The sequence below is a fragment of the Myotis brandtii genome, unplaced genomic scaffold (assembly GCF_000412655.1).
Source record: "Myotis brandtii unplaced genomic scaffold, ASM41265v1 scaffold312, whole genome shotgun sequence".
Classification (NCBI taxonomy): Eukaryota; Metazoa; Chordata; class Mammalia; order Chiroptera; family Vespertilionidae; genus Myotis; species Myotis brandtii.
The window spans coordinates 36009-52212 of NW_005361955.1; the positions used below are offsets into that span (position 1 = coordinate 36009).

The 16204-nt window shown below is 48.6% G+C and overlaps 1 protein-coding gene across 1 annotated transcript in view; it reads left to right on the forward strand.

Moving 5' to 3' along the window:
• Window positions 1-16204, forward strand: part of CLSTN2 (calsyntenin 2) — a 42093-nt gene that overhangs the window by 7959 nt on the left and 17930 nt on the right. The window contains exons 3-4 of the mRNA XM_005870121.1: window positions 7120-7286; window positions 14264-14412. Coding sequence (XP_005870183.1) covers window positions 7120-7286; window positions 14264-14412 — 316 coding nt within the window. The remainder of the gene's footprint in view (window positions 1-7119; window positions 7287-14263; window positions 14413-16204) is intronic.

The window sequence follows — 16204 nt, forward strand, 5'->3', positions numbered from 1 at the left end:
CAAATACCAGGTTCCTTGTCTCTTTCTGGGTCAGGCCTTGGGAGAGGATCATCTAAAGACTAATTTGTCCTTTTCCTTCTATCTCCTACTCATCCACTTCTAACAACAAACATTCAAGTTCTACTCATAAATAATAAAAATGGTACACTCACATCTGCTTCACCCCTGGACCCGTTAACTGGGCCCAATCACCCCGGTGCTCTAACCCAGCTTCCAGGGGAGTGACCCAGGAAGGCTGCAGATTGTGCCAGACCAGGGCCTTAGGGGGCCCCTGGGGTTTTAGGGAGATGCCCCTGCAGGCGACACTTCAGGGCACCTCTCCCCACACTGCAGCCAGAGCAGCTGTTTTATCTATTGTTATAGCATCTGGGCAAGAGTGCTTTTAACAAAATGATAAAACATGGCACCCCCTCAAGAAGCCACTGCCCAGCTCCCTGCATCCCTAGAGTCTGTGCCTGGTCTTCTTGGTAGATCTTATCACAGATGTCCCTACTGACCACCTCATCCCCCTCCACTGGGGACTCTCCTCCAGCATCCTGAGCCTCGGTATTCCTGGGGCGTCCAGCTTTGCCCACTCTTGACCGTGACATCCCCCTGGTTTCTCTACCCTAGCTCCAGATTTTACTGAGTCCCACCCCTACTTAACGAGAAAAGCAGCAGGAGGTAGAAAAGGGGATAGTTCTATAAATTGGAACCTGTTAGGGACACACACAGAACCCCCATTGTGGCGTTTGGGAGGAGCCAAGGCACAGAATCGGAATGGTCAAAAAAGGGGTGGAAGGCAGAAATAGCCCTGAGTTGCAGGAATGAGAGCGTGTGATCCTGAGCCGGGGGAGAATGGGAACCGCACGTGGTCCTGAGGGCTGGTGAGCATTCCCAGGTCCCTTCCTGCCAGACACTAAAATGAGTGCAGACACGTGAAGTACATGCCTTTATTTAATCAGCTTGGTCTAATGCAGTACAAATTATCTTAATAAAGTCTGTGTTGAAATTATTCTCCATCCCTAGGGTCTGAGCTCTGCAAGAAAGAGGCACGTGCCAGCGCAGTCTGCCTTGCGTTCAGGTGGCATTTCCCACAGGCGGCTTGAAGCGGCTCTGGTGCCGCAGGGCCCCTCCCACAAGGAGGCCAAGGTCAAGCTTGAGAGTCACCGTGCCTGTTAGCTTATTAAAAGCTCTCCAAAGCCCACCAATAAAGCAATCAGTTTGACATTTCTTAAGCTAAATTCCTTCATCTTATCTCACTGTGGAGCTGCCCTTTGTGGAGTAGTGGCCCAGGATACTCTTTGGAAAACATCCCACTGGTGTTATTTATTTATTTATTTATTTATTTTAATTTTATTTTATTGTTTAAAGTATTACAAATAGTAGTACATATGTCTCCTTTTTTTCCCATTAACCTTCCCCCAGCCTCCCCTGCCCTCCGGCACATGCTCTCACCCCCTCCCCGCAATGTCTTGTGTCCATTGGTCATGCTTATATGCATGCATACAAGTCCTCCGGTTGATCCCACCGGAGTTATTCATGTAGATCTCCATCCCCTACTAGGCCATGAGATTGCAGAAGGCCAGGACCATCTGCTCTCCCGGATTCTCTTCTCTTCCCCTTTCCCCCTGCTCCAGGACCTAGAGGAGGTCAATAATTAACATTTATTTAATTACAGCCCATTTCCCAGGCTGTTTTGATGCAAGTGTATGTATGGGTCATGGTCCAACACACAGGAATGATTAACAGGGTGTCTCTCAGCATTGTCTGTATTTAAAAACCAAGGAAAGATTGTTCTAGGCCCTGGAGTTCATTTGACATGAGCGTGCATTGGTTTAAAGGGAACACGCATTAAATCAGCTTTAAAATTCAGTGATTCATGCCTGGAAACACAGTATAATTGGGTTATAATTCTAACTGTATCTTATTTTGAGGATTGTATTAATTAGAATATTTGGCAAGGGCCTTAGAGTAAAAACAGTATCATTTTCGCTTCTCTGAATGACACACCAGAGGGGAGGAAAAAAGAGAGAAAGGCCACTGAAAAGAGAGATGGAGAAACTCGCATGGTGTGACCCTACCTGGAAGTTCCTTGGCTCTTCACGCCACTGGAACTGGCTGCCCCTTTGAGCTCCTGCTCTGTGCTGATCTCTTGCACCTTTTCCTTTAACACCAGGCGGCGTGGGTATGATTAAAATTCCCATCTTGCTGATGGGAAAACTGAGACTTAGACCTTTGGCAAGGGTCGCAAAGAGTCTGCATTTGCATCCAGGTCTGTGCCACCACAGCCCCCGGCCTTCCTTATGCTGCGACCCCACCTCTGCTTCTAGGGTCATGTGAAGCCAGATGGTGTTTCACAGCCAAGGGAGGAAGGCAGAGGGTTCCGGAACCTGGGGGTAAATCATTTGCCCCAACTTTCTGGGCATTTCCCCCACAGAGCATACAAAGTCAAGCTGAGGGCTGAAGGTAGGCACAGGCCTGTCAGGCCCCATGGTTTAGCACGTGCCTCCTCCTTGCAGAGCTCAGACCCTAGGGATGGAGAATAATTTCAACACAGACTTTATTAAGATAATTTGTACTGCATTAGACCAAGCTGATTAAATAAAGGCATGTACTTCACGTGTCTGCACTCATTTTAGTGTCTGGCAGGAAGGGACCTGGGAATGCACACCAGACCTCAGGAAGGGGAGTTTGGCATCTGAAGAGGAGGATTCCGAATCCTCACTGCTGCTGGTGTTTTACCTGCTCTGAGTCTTTGAAAACGGTGTCTTGCCGCTGTGCTCCTCAGTTCTTCATCTGGAGAATGGAGGAGATTCACTGGTGACATATAAGGGCCCTTCCATTCATTCCCACATGAATGTAGGTACCCAGGGAGCTGACTGTTGAGGTCATTCCAGAGCTGTATGTTTTATGTACTTAGAACATGCTCTATAAATGTTTGCTGGAAAGGTTAGAGAGATGGATACGTAAACACTGAAGGGTTGGGAAGGCCTACTGAGAATGTGTCTTGGCCAGCCATGATGGCAGATCATCCGTCTCCACAAGTTGCCCGCGACCTACAGTGCCACCCCCTGGGGTCGTGTGGACAGTGTTTAAGCTGCGGCGCATAGGGGTCTATTACACACTTCACTTGGCCTTTGCGTTTCTGTGGACGTCTCTATCGCTGGAATGAGGAAATGAGAGAGAGCAAGATTTCAGATGGCCTCACCATTTGCATTGCTCAAAATTGATACCCAGCCAGCCATGAAATTGTGTTCATGGAGAGGCGTCCCCACCAACCAGCCACGCACAGAGCAGCATCCGACTGGAGCAAGAGGGAGCGTGGCCCCCAGCCCTTCCCGGTTGTGTCTGACCAACTAGCTATGGGAATGACAGCAGGAAAGGAAAGGCCAGCCGCACCGGCCCACACTCTGCAAAGGGAGGAGACCTAGGACGCTCGCACGCATTGATCCTTGACTCACCTTTAAAGGAAAGGGAACATGAATGATTCAAAAGCCCTTTTTAGAGTGGGTGGGCCCCACCTCTCGCTTGAAAGAAAGCCGAGGGGGACCCATTCCCAGTGCAAACTCTGGCTCCGAAGAGCACTGGCTGTGTTAGCTCACACTCGCCAAAGGCTGCGGTTTTTCCCAGCAGACCTGGCACACGTCGTTGGGAGTTGCTGCTGAACTCATTCATTGTCCACAGAGCCCAGTATAACTGGCCATTCTCCTGGCAGGTGTCAGTCCCAGCCTGTCCCCATCTTTATGAAGCAGCCCAATCATGACACCTCCAAGAAATCCTGCTGGAGCCCTCCCGGCCACATCTCATGGTGTGGCGTGCAGGTCAAAGGCTTGGGAGCACGCAAGGCCTGAATTTGAATCTGGGCTTCACTAATTCCTGGCTGTATGGCCTTGGACAAGTAGCCTAACTTTGAAAGCATCATGCCAAAGGAGTTGTAAGTGAAACAGGGAAGAGTCTGGATTCACAAAGGAAAAAATTAGTTGTTGCTGTTTTTTCACATCTATCTTAGGCTCATTTCAAGTTCCTATTCCATCTGAGTAGGAGACTTAACCTTCGCAGATTTAGGGTCCTGCCGCTTCCTTAGGATGCCAGATGATTTCAGGGGGATTTATATGATGTTCGGTGTTGAGGGGACCTCCAAGGGGTGCTCACCTCTCTGTTCCTCCGTCACTAATGGTGCTTCAGGACTGGCAGCTTTCTCGGGGTCTCCTTGCCTTACTTAGAGGCACAGAACTATCTCCACTGCTCCTCATGCTCTCTCTGTGAGACCATCTGTTCCTCTGTCCTGATGCCCAGACCAGCATCCCCTCCCAACATCACACACCCCTGTCGGCACTCAGCCCCGTGTCAGGCTCAGGTGCCCTCCCTCTGCATCTCTGTGGTCTAACCTCCCCCACACACCCCTGCCTGGGGAATCACTTCCTTATCTGGGGGAATCCAAAGTTTCTTCCTCTATTTTCCCCCAAATGTTGATCCATACCCATCTCCCTGTCTCAGCCCTCCCTGTGGCGATGAGCAGAAGCCAGAGAGGGAGGCAGAGGGGAGAAATTAAAAGAATAGAGGCTAAGATCTCAAACATACTATCTTACCGCTTAAGGATTAAACAAAATAGCATATGAAGGAACTCACCATGTTTTAAGGACCTCATAAATGATGGCTATTATTTTTTCCCCCTGTGATCTGTTGGCCACATTATCTACATCACTTTTTTGAAAATTAATCACGCTCAGCCTTGAACCATCTATTGTATTGGCAATTTGCTCTTTTATATTGTCCCAGTTTCTACCTTTTATTCTCCCAACTAAATGTAAGCTCCTGGAGAGCATGGTCCACGTCTTACAATTAACCGAATCTAACAGAAGAGTAGGCATACAGCAAACACTTTTAACTGTGTGCAGATCTAGCCTCAGGAACCCAACATCATATTCCCAAAGACTGAGCAAAGGTCCTGTGTGTTAGAAATCAGGTTGTTTTTTTTTTTTTTTAAGATAATTCATGAGTATGTTTATATCTAAATATTAACAGAGGAGCCATGTGGTGTCTGCAGTCACTCTGGGCTAGATAGTAAAAAGAAAGAGATTTTCAGTGTATCCATTATATTTTAAAGTCCTGCCTCACAACAACCCCTGAGTGCAAATATATTTCAAATTTTATGCTGGCCTCCTATTGCAAAATGCTAATTGAATTGATTTCCTGGAGCTACATCACTGATAAATAGAGTACCTCACAGATCTGGGATTTCTGAGTCAAAAATATAGAACGTGGATGCTTTGCTGAGAGAAAAGAATGCGTACGAAAATGTCTTTGCATTCAAAAGAGTTGCAGAGTTTGGTCTTTAAGGATGGAGCTGCTGAAAGGGCTCTCTGAGCCTCACTGGACCGGGCTGGCCAGTGCCGCCAGGAGGCCTCCCTGGATGGATATATTCACACTGTGAGGCACATACTTCATCACTTCCTACTTTTGTGGCCTTGGGTCACTTGTTTCTCCTCTCTAAGCCTGAATTTGCTCACCTGTAACTATAGAATAGTACCCACCTCCCAAGAGTCTGATGAAGGTTCAATAATAGAATGTATGTTGAGGGCTTCACAGGTGTTAGAAACATAGTCCACACCCAGTTGGGAGATGACCATCTGGATGCCCTGGTAATGGCAGCTTTGCTGTTCATACCAAGCTTGCACCTTCTTCCTGCAGGTCAACAGAAGTGCCCTTTTGCTGAGGCAGGAGTGTGCTAAGGACTTTGAGGGGCAGATTATCCATGGGGGCTTTGAGAGCCCAGAACAGAAGGCCCCAAATTGGCCACCTCAAGCCATGGCCACCTCAGGTCATTCCTCAAAGCCAGATCTGTTGAGAGTCCCCTGTGGACTGAGCAAGATCAAGGTTAAGTGTGTTGGAGTAGGTTGCCCAGAGACGGAAGGGGTCTGAGCTCCATGAAGTCAGTGGGGAAGGCCTCCCAGTGGACTGTGAATTTTTTAAGCAATAATTTTCAGTTTACTAGATGAAACAGACTTGCAACATAGTCTGCATTAATGCAAAATAAGCCATCTACAGCAAATGGTAAGGAAACTGTGCAAAAAGAGGGGAAAAAGCGTACAATGGGGGAAAAAAATCTCTCAAAATAAAAAAATCATACCATTATTATAAAGGACTTTTACCAAGAACTGCTATATTTTCCCCGTCCCATTTGCTGGAAGTTAACAAGAGTATCTAGCACTTTGTGTTCATGTCAAATGTCAGATCAGAGCATCCTAAACGCAAAGCAAAAAAAAAGAAAAGAAACAAAAAGGAAACTCCCTAACTGCCCCCCCCCCCCAAATAGACCTTGGGGAGGTGGGGAGTGATTTGGAAAACCATGGAGAAAATACAAGGAGGTAACTTCCAGGCTGGCTTTGCAACATAAGCCACATTGGACAACTTCACGTGCTGAGAAGTGGACCCCAGCTCAGACAGGACTCGGCTCAGTCAATAGAGAACAGAAGAAGAAAGTCGGAAGTAGATCCGAATCAAGGACGTCCATATAAGCCAAAGAACCTGAATTTGAGCTGATGTGAAGTCAACTCATTTCAAGAGAGCCAGTGCCCATGGGTGTGTGGGCTTTCTCGGATTCCTCAGTCCCTGCCCACTTCTTAGTGGAACGTAGGGGAGCAAATGCCAGCTTTGGAGCCAGACAGGCCAGGACGAGAGTACCAGCTCCAGCGTTTAGCTGTGTGTCCTGGGGCAAGTCCCTCAACCTTTCTGAGTCAGGGACTCCAGGTGTCAGTTGGAAACAATGATCCCATCTTTGTAGGCTTACTCAGGTGAAGTCCCTTGCACACAGCCCGGCGCACAGCAGACTTTTAATCAATGGTAGCTTCTTCTTCCCTCCTGTCTTCTCAGACAGTGTGTGTCTCTGAAAGTAACTATTTTAAAATTCACAGATTCCAGGCTTCCTAAACCAGGCGCAGCGGGGAGTGTCACAGCATTGGCGGCCTATTACATCCTCTTGTTGAGAACCCGGCCGCCAAGCTCACCACCTGGGAGGAGAAGTTCAGGTGTAAGGGACACAGTCACTGTGTTCTTGGCTCCAGAGCCAGGCGGTGCCTTGAAGTGGTGTTTCATCCCCCATCCCCACAGAAACAACAGCGCTTCTTTCTCTTCCAGGAGGAGAAGTCACCAAACCGCGGTTTGCCCAGTTCTTCCACGGCAGCCTGGCCAGTCTCACCATCCGCCCTGGAAAGATGGAGAGTCAGAAGGTGATTTCCTGCCTGCAGGCCTGCAAGGAAGGGCTGGATATCAATTCCCTGGAAAGCCTCGGCCAAGGAATAAAGGTAAGGAAGGAGCCAGCATCACCCCCAATCAGGTTTATGAGCAGGAGGCTGCCCAGGGCCAGTGCACTCTGGGAAATGGAGTCCTTTCCTGTCCAGTGGCACAGAGCCACATCAGGAAAAGGTGCTGCCACAGAGGGGAGATTGGTGACTTGACTCCTAATAGACACTGCTGCCATCTCCTGAAATTCCTAGAGAAAGCCCCTGTGGGTGGATAGGCTCACGTTCAGGGTCTACCTGGAGAGACTCAGTATGTTTCACCAGTTCGTTGGTTGGTTGTTTATTCCTCTAAAGGAGCCGAAGCAGCATGCAGGAAGATGTTTTAAAGATAAAAAGTTTGGACCATATATGGTGCACATTAGAAAGGAAGGTCAGACCCGGCGGGCTAGAATTAGAAAGCAGATGTGGAGGTCGCTGGGTCTTTCATTGTTGAGTTGAGGCATAGATTGAGCCTCAAGCAATCTCTGGCCATCAAAGGGAATGTAAACGGACTCGGGATTTTGATCATGTGTGTAAAATACAAACATCTGAATAATCCAAGAGAATCAAAGCTGCATTCTGAGCAAAGCTCCTCGGGAGAGGAGGGGAGGGGAGGCGGGGAGGGGAGGACAGATGTGGCCGACTCTGCCTCAGCAAGCACCTGCCTGACAGGCAGGCATGGCTCTGGCCTCACCTGGATCGCAGGAGCCCCTGCCTGCAGGAAGGCTCTGGGGTCCTGAGCAAAGAGCAGGATAAACATCCTGGTAGCCCTTACTCCATCACCAGGGACCCCAGCCCCTGTGGAGCTCTGCTGCCCCCCAGCCCTGGGCCCTCTTCTCCGGGCTGGGAGGCAGCCCAGGAGCGGAGAGCCCTCTGACTGGAGCTGCGTGGGGCCTGTGCAGCCCTGATGGGTGGCTCTGGAAGGGCTCGTGAGCTGAGCACATCGTGCTTTTGTCTAAGTGGAGGTCGAGTCAGCAAACATTCCATGGACGCCCATGTATTTGGTTCTCGGCTGCGTAGAGGGACACAGAAAGGAATGTTCCTAGCTTTTTGTCTTCAGGAAACTCAGTCCTCCTTCAGAGCTCCAGAACCTGGGGAATGGCAGTCAGGGAAGGCTCCTTGGAGGAGGCAGTGACTAGCTATGGAAATGAGAGCAGGGCTTCTTCAGGAAGGTGGCTATTCCACAGGGAGTCATTATCTTTTACCTGCTCTTTGGTTGGTTGGTTGGTTGCTTACTCCCCTACCGGAACTGAAGCAGCATGCAGGAAGGTATTTTTAAAAATAAAAAGTTTTGGGATGGGTAGGAACCAACCAGGAAAAAGGCAGGGGGTAGAGGAGGGGGAGAGGACAGGGTGGTCACTCTAGCCAGAGCCAAGAGCCTGAGTGGTGGCAGAGGGCTGAGGAACCCGCAATGCACCCTGGGACTCCGGGGCCAATGTTCAAGTGCCCAAATTGCAGGACCAAGGTAGAAAGTGTGACCAGAGAGGTAGACAGAGGCCACGTCAGGGAGCCGTGTTAACTATGTTTAGGTGTTTACTTTTTTTCTGTCTGCCACAGGCAGCCATGAAGTACTCCAGGAAGGGGAGCATGATCTGGGCCCGTGTGGGGTTTAGGATGCTCACCTGTGGGTCAGAGGGGGGTGATGGTAGAACACACGCAGGGTAAGGCAAGAATGGCTTTCCGGGACCTTAACATGCATTAAACACACACACACACACACACACACACACACACACACACACACACACACAGGTGCTTCAGTAGCTAATCACCACCATGGAAGGAAACTCAGAAGACTAACTCCTAGTGGAACGGCAGTGTTTTATGGCAGCTGGTCCAGGCAAGCCCCTCACGGCACATGTCACACACACATCCTCACATGCAGAGCCTGGGGTTTGATCCTGGACCTGCCGTTTGTGGTTTGTGCTGTTTCCTCAGTGTGTTGTCAGACCAGCGATGCAGAAATCCCTCCACCAACCCTCCCTCCTCTATCAGATTCTAGGTTTGCTCCTGGTCCCTGGGTGGGTCTCCTCTTTGCCGGATCATCCCGTGGGGGAGGCTAGTCTGACTTTTCAGGGTACCACCTGCTCAGAGCCAGTCAGTGCAAAGGATCATTTTACACCCTTAGGGCACCACTCGCAAGAACCGGAGTGCCCTGTGAGAAGTTAATGACAGGCGCACGATTTACAGGGCGCCCACTGGGGCCCTCTTACATTCATTATCCCTACTCCTCACAGCAAATTAAATAGTATGACCCCATTTCAGAAATAAGGAGAGTGGGGCTCAGGGACTTGTCCCAACTCGGATTAGAAGGCATTCTTAAAATTATTAAAACGGCCTGCCTGCCTGCCTCCATTTATCCCTCGTTTTGTTGCTGAATAGTGGCTATTATTTTCTCTCCTGGCCCCCTGCCTCCTCTCTGGCTGTTTGAAAGAAGTGAAGTCCTCCTTGGATTAAGGAAACTTCCTGTCGGCTCACAGGGCCCAGTTCGGTTTCTCTTTTTCACTGATTTTCCCCGGACCATGCACATTTCTGAATCTCTCTCCAGCGTGTCTGGAGTCATTAAGTGTCTGGGTGGCTGCTGTCTTGTATCCACACAAAACCCTGTGGGGTAGCCACCTTCCTGAAGAAAGCCCCGCTCTGATCTCCATGCATCATCCCTGTGGCTGTCATCTGCACGGTGTGGAAGAGTGGGACAGAGCAGGGACTTTGGAGCAAGACAGTCCGTGGTTCAGATCACAGTGTGGACATTTGCTAGCTGGGTGACCTTGGGCAAGGTGCTTCTATCCCATAAGCCTCACTTCCCTGAGGTAAAAATGGACTTAATCTTTTGCAGAGATGTTGCAAGAATTGAATTTTATGCATATCTTTATATATAATTATATATTAGATATAGCAAAGGTATAGCTATAAATAAACAGATATAGACATAAATATAGTAATAGCTATAGAAATATAGATTATATAGATATATATTTATAGCTATAGAAATAGAGATGTAGAAAGATATAGATAATATAGATATAGTTGATATATATAGGTATAGACATAGATCTATAGATACTGATATAGATAATACAGATATAGCTGATATAGATGTAGACATAGATATAGGTATATAGATTAGATATAGATGATATAGATATGTAGGTATATATAGATATAGACATTTAGATAGATATAGAGATATGGACATAGATATAGATACATAGACATAGGCGTAGGCATAGGTATAGGTATATAGATCTCCCCTAGCAAACCTAATAAATAGGCTCTCAAACAGTCACAGCTTCCTTCTCCAGCTGGGCTGGGCTTGCACGTCTTTTGAAAAGTAAGCCTGGGTGACAGTTGTCACAGAGGCCAATCTTCTGGCCCAGCCCAGAGAGGCTGGCAGGTGTCCAAGGGAATAATGTCAAGGTGCCTAGACTGCCATGTCCGGCCTGTCCTGGAAGAATAGGTCAGAGCTTTGAACAGGAATTTCACCCCTGTTCCAGCCTGTTAATGGCTGGTGACATAGGCCAACCCTCAGAGCTGACCACTCTGCAAAGCCCCTATCCAGCAGCTTCTTGGCTTAAAGAAGGAATCACCGTGGCTACCACACAGCTTCTCAGAGCAGAGTGAATGCTGGGTCCCCAAAAAGCCATCCCTCTGGTAATACCAATATCACCCTATGTCCCACACAACTAGAGACCAACCTCAGTCATGCCACAGAGCTGTGAACATTGCAGTTCAAAAAACAAAACAAAACAAACACCTATTCAGTAGAAGGCCTTACTGATCCCACAAGAACTATATCGAAGGCTGTGGTAGTCCTTGGAATGCTCTGATGAGAGTGTTACCTGGAGATCCAACACGTTCCCTGACCCGTCCTCCCGAGGTGGTTGCAGTAGGAATGTGCCCTCTGCTGACTTCCCGGGGAACTGCTGATCCGTCCTGGGGAAGAGCTGTATTGCCTGTTCAGCCCTGATGCGAGGCTCAGAGATTGGCCTTCTCGGCAGGGTCATCCCCTTGCTTCATGCTTTGATGGGCTAGCCCCTGTGATGATGCTGAGAAAAGTCAGTAGACCCTACCCTCCAGGTGCTCACAGTCTTCCAGGGGCAGCAGGATGAGAGACAGACAGACGGCAACTCTACTCTCCTATAGCAGGGATGTGATAGGGCAGAAAAGCCTCTGGGAATGTAAGTAGTATCTTTAGAAGAATGACCTTGAATCTGCTCAAATCTGAACCTGGTGATTTGTGAACACTCAGAACTACTGTATCATGACTCATCAGTGCATGGCGGCCAGTGCATCATCCCAGGCAAGAGAGAAGCCGGCCGGAGGCTGACTGCAGCGTCACCTGCTCTAGGCCAAGGGACTCTGCGTCCAGCACAGGGAGTGCTGCTCGTGACCAGATGTCACAGTGCAGAGAGACCCTGCTCAGGGCTTTCAGACAGGAGGGACCTGGAGCGTGAGGAAAGGTGGGCAGCAAAGGCAGGGGAAGCAGCACAGGCAAGACTCAGTGCAAACATAATTATAATAATAAGAATTATGACAAAAGCTACCACAAATTTACACTTTATATGCATTATCGCATTTAAGCCCCAGGCAGATGCTACCCTCTCTATTTTAATAAGGAAATGAAGTCCAGAAGGGAGACGTGTACCCCAAAGTTGTATCTGTCTGTAGTTTGTACCAGAACTGGGGGATGGCCATCCACACAACCCATCATCTTCCAGGGATACCACACAGCCTTGGGGAAGTTCGAGTCATGCCTGGAAGGGCCCAGTTCCTCCAATGGGCTAAGTGACCGCAGAAGCAAATGACTCCAAAATCTCTATGGCTTCATGCTTAAACGTTTATTTTTCTCACACTAAGTTGGGGGTGGGGAGAGGAGGGATTTCTGCCTAGATTGCCATAGGCCACCAGAGCAGAGAAAGAAAAAGGCTGGAGTGCCCTGCAGGGCATTTTACCAGAGCTGCCGCTTCACTTTCTCTTGCATCTCCTTGGCCAGATGCAGTCACATGGCCTTGCCTTCAAGTGGCAAAGGGGAGCTGGGAAGTGCAGGATGCCCTGGAAGGGAAGAACAGGATTTGATGACTCCCACAAAGGCTTGACTGAAAAGACATGTGACTGCAAAAAAAGAGTCCCTTTGGGGAGTAACAAGAGGTGATCCTGAGTAAAATGTAGGCTGGAGGGGACCGCTCACCCATTCACCCAGCAGGGGCTTACAGGGCACTAGGCCTAGGTTCTGGGATTCAGGGATAAGGCTCGCTGAGCTCACGGTCACTGCACTAGGATGTCGGAGCCTCCTGGGGACCTGGATGAGGGAAGATGAGACAGCCTCAGGAGGGAACTGTGAAACGTTCGCATGCAGGTGACAGAGACAGAGATGAAGCTGTCAGATGGGTAGGGGCCACAATGCAAGGGACATACGTGCCTCAGTGTCACCATAGTGTTCATGAGTCATCACCTCCCATCATGGTCGAGCACAGAACAAGGAACTCTTATAAAGACATACAAGTCATCTCAGGGAAAAGCTCAAATGGATAGATTTTTCCTTAGGCCCAGGAAGCATACTCAGTCTCCTTCATGGTAAGAAAAATGCAAACTTAAACTACACTAAGATGGTATGTATATCACCTACCAGATTGGCAAAAGTCCCAAAGTCTGACAGCATGCTCTGTTGTTGAGGCTTTGAGAAAAGAGGCATTCTCACACACTGCGAGAGGGCGTGCATATTGCTATAATCCCTAGCCAGGGGGGATTTGGCAACATTTGTCAAAATTTAAATGCATATACTCCTTGATCTAGCAATTTCATTTGTAGGGAATAACTCTATAGATATATTTACACATTTATAAAATGTTATGTGTACAAGGCTATTCATTGTGGCATTGTTAGGGAAAAATTAAAAAAACAACCCAAATGTCATATAAGGAGAATGGTTAATAACTAATTTATTGATATTAAAAAATACTATACGGCCATATAAAAGAATAAGGAAGCTTACAGAAAGAGTTGCAAGATATAAGCTAGATGAAAAAAAGCAAAGGTATAGTATTATGCATAGTATGTAAAGAAGTTACCCTTAAGAAAAGAGAATAATGGAAATCAATATTCATTGACTAGATATTCATAAGGATAATTTGTCAGGATAGGCTAGGTTATGCTGCAGGAACAAATGACTTAGGATTTTTCGGTGGCTTATGTAACAACTATTTTTTTATTGTTCCCATCGCATGTCCATTATAGATGGGCTGTAGCTCTGATTCATAGCACCCTCCCTGTGAGACCCAGGCTAAAGGACCAGCCCCTGAGGGAACTGTGCAGGTTTCCTGGCAGAGGGAACATGACACAGTAAACCATGAACTGGCTATTAAATCTCCCACATGGGTATCAACCAGACAATCCTCTGCCCACATTTTGGTGGCCAAGCAAGTCACTTGACCACTACTGAGTGCAACAGGGCAAAAAAATATATATCCAGCAGGGAAGGGGGCCGTAAGTCACATGATCAAACCTGTTGACAATAGGACAGGCATGGATAAGCCTCTCGCCAGGAAGGGGGGCAACTCATTATGAACAAGAATGGGATTTGTCGCTAAGAAATTAGTATAACCGTGATTACCTGTGGGATGAGCTTGGAGAAGGTGGTGGATAGGATATAGACATAAGATGGACACTTTCACTTAGCACATACGTCCATTTGAACCAGGTGGATATATTATCTATTCAAATAATAAATAACAGTTGCCAGGTAGGTACATAAAAACATATTCATGTCCTTCTTTCCTGTCACCTGAGCATTGGAAACATAATCTGAACCCACAGATATGATCCTGACATCTTATTAATAGCAGTTCCTAGAGTGGCTCGAGGGTTAAAACAGTCGCCTGTGCACACAGCTGCTGCACGGGCAGACACTTTGGAGATGCCTGCGCTGGCCTCCATGGCCTCTTCATGGAGATGGAGTCTCCATGGGACTGGGTACACTGTGGTCATTCTCTCCTGTTTTCCAGTATCACTTCAACCCCTCGCAGTCCGTCCTGGTGATGGAAGGTGACGACATCGGGAACATCAACCGCGCCCTGCAGAAGGTCTCCTACATCAACTCCAGGCAGTTCCCCACCGCGGGTGTGCGGCGCCTCAAAGTCTCATCCAAAGTCCAGTGAGTGGAGGCCATCGGCCTGGGCCCGGCTGAGGCAGCGGGATGGTCCCCCTGCAAAACAGGGCTCACCTCTCTCAGCCGTCCCCAGCTTCTCTGCCATCCCTCTGAGGAGCCCCAGTAGATCTTTATTCTCCTGTTTTCTTCTTAAAGAAAATATTCTGTTTTGCCAACTCAGATGCCTGGCAGGCGCTGTTTTTCTATAAATTCTCAGCAGTGGTGTCATTTAAGGGTACAGCATGTGGTACGTAGTAGGTGCTTGACCAATGTATATTCATTAAATTAAGGAGCCCAGCCTTGAAGCACTCCTTAATAGCATGAGTGTGCGAGAGGAAGAGAAGGCACGCTCTTGTCCCCAGGGAGCGGAGGTAATTTAAGAAGATGAGACTGTTACTGAAGCCTGTGGATAACTCCCTTACTCACCTGTCAATCACTCTTAGCCACAGTAGCTGCCACAGACGGCTAGAAAGGGGACCCCAGAAAAACTCCTGGGAGGTGGAAGGGAATCTCCTGGTACCTGGAGCCAGGAGAGGGACCCAGAAAGACAGGAGCAAGGGTGGGAAATGGGGTTTGCTGATTGCCCGTTGCTCGGGTCTGGGAGAGGTGCCAGGATAAAGCCCACAGACAGCAATTATGTTCAATAGTCCTATGGATGGACGGGCTCCCGCATCCTCTCCAAAGGCCCTCCCTGGAGGCCTGGGGTAGGGACCGGGCACCTCCAAGTCAGCTTCACTTTACCGGGAAGAGGGACCAGACTGGCCAGTCTCCAGCTCTGAGACCAGGTTTCCTTAAACTGGCAAGGGGAGGGGTGTCCTCTATGAACTGGGGGGTTGGAGCAGCAAAGGCCAAAGAAAACTGGGACCAGAAACCCCAGCGCCATCCCCACACCTCGCCCACCCAGAGAAGAAGACGGGAGCTCGACATGGGATCCACCCAGCTTACTACCCTTTCCTCGGGGGCTTCCCAGGGGAGGCGGATGATGGCTGCCACAGCTGGAGCCCGCCCAGTATTCCCAGAGCGTCCTCCTGGGCTCCCCACTGTAGCCTCGGGCTTGGCCGAGATGCCAATGGCACGCACACCTGACCAGGTCTCAGGAGGGCATCAAGTCTGTCAACATTGACTGAGCTCCAACCATGATGCAGGCTCTGGTCCGCTTCTCACTATAAGTTGTCACATTTAATCCTTCCTGTTATAAGTAATTAATTGTTCCATAGGTGAAGAACAGTGAGTTACTCTAACGTCATTCCCATTCTATAGATGCAGAAGCTGAGGTTCCCGGGGGTTGAGCATTGTGCTCAGAGTCACCCAGCCCAGGAGTGGCAGCCAGGCCAGGGACCCTTGTCTAATTCCCCGGGCTTTGCTCCTGTCACCACACCATTCTGCCCCCTGGGTATTCTGTGTGTATCAGGGGAAATACACGTGGTTACAGTGGCGCTCCGCTGGCACACCTGGAACAGGTGCGCTTGTGTGATATCCTCAGAGATCACAGACGGGCGGTGGCAGGAGAGTGTAGCCCTGCGGTCTCAATAAGATGGCTGTAACCAACCAGTTAGACAACAATTTGCTTACCAACTCCTAATGCACAAGACAAGCAGTTGCTATCTAATTAATGCTGCCATTGATTACTTTGTTAAAGGATAATTAAAGGTTTCATGGTTACTTGTTGCTGGGATAGAAAATTCCCATTTCTCCTAGGAGCCAATCTTATTAAGTCCCTAGATTGCTAGTTGTTTTGACTATAATGCGTCTTTAAACTTAAATGTCTGCTGCCATCCTGGAGCCTTGCAGGCAATCA